The 6,513-nt window shown below is 34.4% G+C and overlaps 1 protein-coding gene across 1 annotated transcript; it reads left to right on the top strand.

The window, feature by feature from the left end:
• Positions 1-268: 268 nt before the first annotated feature.
• On the top strand, positions 269-3,968 carry LOC123195138 (serine/threonine-protein kinase PBL35-like). The gene is made up of 6 exons (XM_044608754.1): positions 269-625; positions 1,195-1,514; positions 1,626-1,761; positions 2,035-2,168; positions 2,250-2,373; positions 3,137-3,968. Exons 1-6 carry the CDS (start codon positions 505-507, stop codon positions 3,589-3,591), a joined length of 1,290 nt encoding a protein of 429 aa, XP_044464689.1. The 5' UTR covers positions 269-504; the 3' UTR covers positions 3,592-3,968.
• Positions 3,969-6,513: the final 2,545 nt, after the last annotated feature.

Here is a 6,513-nt window from a genome sequence, read left to right as displayed (position 1 = left end):
TTTAAATTAAAATTAATAAAAAAAGAGTTAAAATTAATATAGTTTTGGGCAATGTCTATTTAGCTGTAATTATTAGAGTAATAAGAATATTTTTATTTTTTCTCGTAAAAAATGAAAATTTATGATTTATCTCTGTGAGGATGAAAACTTGTCATTGAAACAGTCATTCTCCCTAGAAGAAAATAAAAAGGAAGTACTCCATGGAAAAATTAGGGGTGAGTTAAATAAACAGAAAGGGCGTGATGGACTTGCATTGCATCCCATTCCCATCCCCCACAAAAAAGGTGGCGGAAAAAAAAGTTCTTTTTGTACACACTGCGATGATGGTGATGATGACGTTGATGCCTGCAGTCTCCAGCGCCAATATTTACATTAGCATTCCCCCTTCTTTTTTCTGTCTTCCTCACTTCTCTTTCTTCTTCTTCTTCTTCTTCCTCAAACATGACCACTCTCTTTTATCTCTCATCATGCAATCAAACTTAAGACTCCCATCTACATCCATTCATGGAGAAGAATTGTGGGTGCTGGGCTGTTCTCAGACGTGGCGTTAGAGGTGCCTGCAATTCCTCTGCTTCTAAAGACTCACCTAACACTATTCCTTGTACTAGTCTTGTTTATGATGCGGGTTTGTTTCCATCTTCCTATTCCTTTTAAGCTTTAAAGATTCAATCGATTCATTATGATGTCCTTTCTTTTGAAGCAGTTAAAGTACTAAACTATCTCCGATGGATTGTGAATGCTGTGAAATTAAGGGTTGGTTGTTAGTTAGATAGGAAATCCCAACTGGGTTTTTGGCTGATTCTTCCTCCAAGACCAGCTTTTTACTTCTAAAGCTTTAAAAAATTTGGACTTTTAACTGAATCTTATTAGCCTTCATTCAAAGCGAAAGGTAATTTTTCTTGGCTTTTCTTGCGCATAAGACTACGACATTGAAATCTTTATTGGGTTTCTTCTGTAATCATACTGAGATTTTGTTCATCAGTTCATAAAAGAGTGGCGATTTTTATTTTGGGAAATAGCTGACTCATAATTTCAACTTTTTCAAAATTTGAGTTTCTTGCTTTTGACAGTATTTGTGCATCGCTGTTTCTGGTCCAGTCTTCATTAAAGCTAGATTTGGCAAATAATATGTGCTTTATGTATGCAAGACTAGTGATGAAAGAAAAAAAAAGCATCTAATTTATGTTCATGCAGCCACTGAGACACGATATCTGAATGCTAGTAACCGGGAGCTAGGTCCTCCAAATGAAGCTCGGCTATCCTCTGATAATGCTGATGCACCAACATCAGATGACAAATCACCATGCCAGCTGTTGCAGTTTACTTTTCAGGAACTAAAATCTGCAACTGGAAATTTTAGACCCGATAGCATTCTTGGGGAGGGTGGGTTTGGATATGTCTTCAAAGGATGGATTGAAGAAAATGGAACAGCTCCAGCAAAACCGGGATCAGGAATAACAGTTGCTGTTAAGAGCTTGAAGCCAGATGGTCTTCAGGGCCATAGAGAATGGGTGGTTAGTAGAATATGTGACTTTGGGTTAGTAGATTAATGCTGTTAAGAGAAGGTCTATTGGATGGTAAAAGCTGGGGGTTTAACATATATATATATATCCTTCTTACTGCAGGCTGAGGTTGATTTTCTTGGACAGCTTCATCATCCTAATCTTGTTAAACTTATTGGCTACTGCAGTGAAGATGAACAGCGCCTGCTTGTTTACGAATTTATGACTCGTGGTAGTCTTGAAAATCACCTTTTTAGAAGTGAGTAAACTATTTTCATCAATTTCTTTTATTAATGTTTGCTACCTTATAATCAGTTTTCTCTCCCAAATTTGTGCACACAAATAAGAAAATTCATATCTCAATAGCAATGGCTTCTGGATATACCTTTACACATTGTGAATATTTTTATGATGTGATATGATGCCTTTAGTGTTAAATGATTTGCCTAATATCACCTCCATTAATTTTTTTTCTCAAACAACTTCAATGTGTTGCCTTGAAGAAATGTTCATGTTTCAAAATTTCTTGAAGGGACTATACCTCTTCCCTGGTCTAATAGGATTAAGATTGCACTTGGTGCTGCAAAAGGATTGGCCTTTTTACATGGTGGTCCGGAACCTGTCATTTACAGAGATTTTAAGACCTCCAACATTTTGCTTGATTCGGTATGCTAGTGATGCATTTACAAAATGATTATGTTGTGTCCTTAGTTCATTTGAATTATTAACATGAAACTACTTTTACAGGAATATAATGCAAAACTTTCCGATTTTGGTCTAGCAAAAGCTGGTCCTCAAGGAGACAAAACACATGTTTCTACCAGGGTTGTTGGAACATATGGATATGCAGCTCCAGAGTATGTTATGACTGGTAAGAAAGTTGTGATATATATTTTAAATGAACTGAAACCTTTCAACTCTGGTGTAACCTGATGCTTTTGTGATGGTTTGTGTTCAATATGTAAGTAAATTTTTATCTTTATAACCAAAGCAGAATGAAACAGTAGTGTGCAAACCATTTGTGCAAGAGGAAATTTAGTCACTTGTGCAATATAATTATTGGCTGTTAAAATGAGTTATTGAAAAAAAGTTTTCTGGATGTGGGGATTGGCATAATAATATTCTCACTCTGAGATTGTTTACTCTTTCAAAATACCAAGAAGACAAAATAAATAAACATGATAAAATTTTGCTTGCATGCTTGCACAAGGTATGCTGACAGACCACCCATTCACTCAAACACACTCTCAATGTATGCAAAATTCTTCAGTGGAAGTAGTTAGACCTCTCTATCCACCATACATTTTGTACATGTGCTGGGAAAGTTTAAAATCAGCATTGAATATAACAGTTTGTTCCTCTTGAAAAGATGATCTTACACGTGATGATAGTTGGGGTAACTATTGGAAGATATTGATGTCCATTTAAAAACTGATCTAATTGCTCTTTTCCCTTTGTTCATGATTCAAGTCTTACTATATTTTGACTGCTGTGCTCTGAAAATAATGTATCAGTGACTGATATCCCTGGAAACAGTTGCTTTAGGTCTCTGTTCAGATGCATGTAGTTTACTTGAGTTTTCCACAATCTGGATATTAGACCCAAGAACATGATTTTTTTTTTTTTTTCTGCAGGACACTTAACATCTAAGAGTGATGTTTATAGCTTCGGTGTTGTCCTACTTGAGATTTTAACAGGAAGAAGATCAATGGACAAGAAGCGTCCCAGTGGAGAACAGAATCTTGTTGCATGGGCTCGACCATATTTGACTGACAAGCGAAAGCTTTATCAACTTGTGGATCCTCGGTTGGAGCTTAATTACTCTCTTAAAGGGGTGCAGAAAGTTTCTCAATTAGCTTTCAACTGCCTTGTTAGGGACCCAAAATCTCGCCCTTCAATGGATGAAGTTGTAAAGGTTCTTACTCCATTGCTGGATCTTAATGACCTTGCCATCTTATCCTATCACTCTCGTCTATCTCAACAAGGGAGACGCAAGAAAAAACCAAATGGAACTCAGCAGATTGCTAGTGCCCAATCAAAAAGCGTCAGAGCTGCCCCATTAAACACTGGCAGGCACCATTGTGGCTGATGAGCATTCATTTCCTCTTCGTGATTGGCTCAACTATCAAATGAAACAAAGGTTGGGATACTACCTTTATTTATTGGGTTGTGTGAAGACGCTATGTCAGGTTTGTAGTATTATTTTTGGGTGTTCGAAATTTTCTAGAGCCAGAAGGCTACAGAAGAGGAAAGGCTTACTGGTTTCCTTTCCTTTAAAACCTCACATTAGAGAGCAAACCATCAATCTGGACTGTGGCTTGCGATTTGCCTGTGTTGTAATTGGGATATATCTTGTAATTAGACTAAGCCTTTTCTTTCCCAGTTTGTTATTTGCAGTTAACTGAATGTCAGTTTCTTTGGTTTGTGTAGGAATTGCAGTAAGCATAATATCATGTAGTTTTGGTACTTTGCCTTCTTTCCAACTCAATAGATGCATCACTTACCACATTCTATTAGATGCATATGAAATTTGATAAATACTATGTGTGCACATTTTTTAATACATAAATGATGTATCATGATGTGATTGAATGTTATTTTATTCTTAATTCGAAATCATTCAATCATATAATGATGTATTATATATATATTCAAAAGTTTATTCTGAGTGGACAAGCTGGTGAATATATAGAAAAAGTTTTACCTAGGCAAACAAGGTTGAGCCTGAACCCAGGTTGAAAATCAAAGCTTGATCTTAAAATTAGATGGACTACCTGGACTGACCCGTCAAACCTTATTATTAAAGTACGTCATCTCCAGGATCAACATAAACTTTTGATTCAGATACAATCACAAAACATATTTCACCTTCAAACTAGAATCTCATCTACCTTTAAATTATTCTTCAATTTCTCTAAAAAGAATGCGACAGAACTTTTCTTTCTGTCATGGACTGTATTTGTATGATCACATTCAAACTAGAATCTTATCTAACTTTAACTTATTCTGCAAATCATTTTCTGTAGAGGACACACCTAATTTATTAAATTCTATACCTAGAAGAAAAAAAAGTTGCATTATGTACGCATATTTCATTTGCTGTATGTCTGTTACACTAGAACTAGAATCATATCTACCGAGCTTTGAACCTAATTATTCTGAAAACCATTTCCATGAAGTTACTGCAAAGATTCGTATCCATGTGGAATTGCCATCAGTGAATAAATCTACAGTGTTGGCACTAACTTGGATTGGACCCCAGCTGTTTGTGTATAAGCTTCAAATTCATAAGGTAAGGGATAAACATAATTAGGCCAAATTTAAAATTGTTGAGTTGAAAAGATTGGACTTGTGATGTCATCGAGAACAACTGTTGGGATCTACAATATATTCTAGGAGCATAATATGAACAAAATATCAATCATAATATTTTGTAAGAATTAAGCATTGTAAAGGAATCTTATAAGAGACTGTGCTTGGCTTAAATATTGATAGAAAAAAGGCTCAAGATTGGGTGAATGTTTGCTGGAGATCATCATTCTTAGCAGCAAGATTCTTGTAAAGACATGATATTATTGCAATTAATTATGTCTTTAAATTAATATTCAATAAGAGTCTCTTAAAACACAAAGTTAATGGGATTCCAAAAGGTCTAGGAGAACTTAGGTTTGCCCAAGTGAAAGTATCCATTTTTATATATTTTTCGACTAGTAATTCATTTCCAGTATTATTTTGTATATGATTTTAACGGCCAAAAGGCTTATTTCCACCCAAGTTTTGGTATATTTCTAAACTTCTATCCATAAGGTTTCGAAAAGCTAAATACTTATCCAACTTCTGTTAAAATCTGCTATTAACTATAAGGGTAAAAATGTCATTTAATCAGTATTATTAAAAAAATAAAATTTTATCTCATTTATCTCTTTAATTTAAAAAGATAATAATTTTCTCTACTCAAAAGGTTGAAAAGTACCTTTTTCCTTCTTAAGGTTTCATTTCTTCTTTGACGACCGTTCTCCGCTAAACCTCTCATTCGTTGGCGCTTCCTCCCACCTCTTGAATGAAGATGCGACCACAAAGTGGCCTACGGATCTCAACCTAGACAAAGCATGACAAATCTCAACCTAGACGAACGTGATGGATCTTGGCTTGGACGAATACAATGAATCTTGGTTTGGACGAAGTGCATTGATTCGTTGCATGACAAATCTTTAATGAAGCCACTTCAATTCATCACGTTCATGGGCACGTTTTCATCTAGGAGGTGGGAGGGAGTGTCTATAGATGGGAGTTCTATCAGAGAATGGTTGACAAAGAAAGAAGAGGAAGAAATGAAACCTTAAGGGAGAAAAAAAACTTTTCAAATTTTTGGATAAGCGAAATTGTTAGTTTTATAAACTAAGAGAGTGAAATAAGATAAAATTTTAGTTTTTTAATATTAGTGATTAAATTACATTTTTACCTTTGTAGTTAATAACAAGTTTGAACAAAAGTTGGATGACGGATAGATTTTTATGTTTTTGAAACTTTACATATAGGAGTTTGAAAATAAACTATACCTTGGGTGGGAATAAGTCTTTTGGAAGATATTAATCACTCAAATTTTATGGCTTAGAAATGTTAGATTGCCTAATACCATAAATTGGGGTTTTATTCATCAATGAATTGTTTTTGGTACAAGTAGGTTATTGAATAGGAAAGTATTCGCTAGTTATTCTGTCTCATCAAAATTTCAAATCCAATAGAATTTAATAGTAAAAATGTTGAGTGGGATGACATACATACATACATACATACATACATACATATACATACATATATATAAATGATTATTTCCCACCCAAGTTTTAGTTGAAATTCAAAATTACACCTACGATAGCTGAAAAATTTAAACTCCCACCCATGACCCAACTTCTGTTAATTTTTTCTGTTATAAGGGTAAAATGATCATTTTATTGTTTATATTAAAAAGATATAAAACTTGTTACTTTTTCCTCTTAGGTTTTAAAAA

The sequence above is a fragment of the Mangifera indica genome, chromosome 13 (genome assembly GCF_011075055.1).
Source record: "Mangifera indica cultivar Alphonso chromosome 13, CATAS_Mindica_2.1, whole genome shotgun sequence".
Lineage (NCBI taxonomy): Eukaryota > Viridiplantae > Streptophyta > Magnoliopsida > Sapindales > Anacardiaceae > Mangifera > Mangifera indica.
This window is presented reverse-complemented; position numbering and strand designations above follow the sequence as displayed.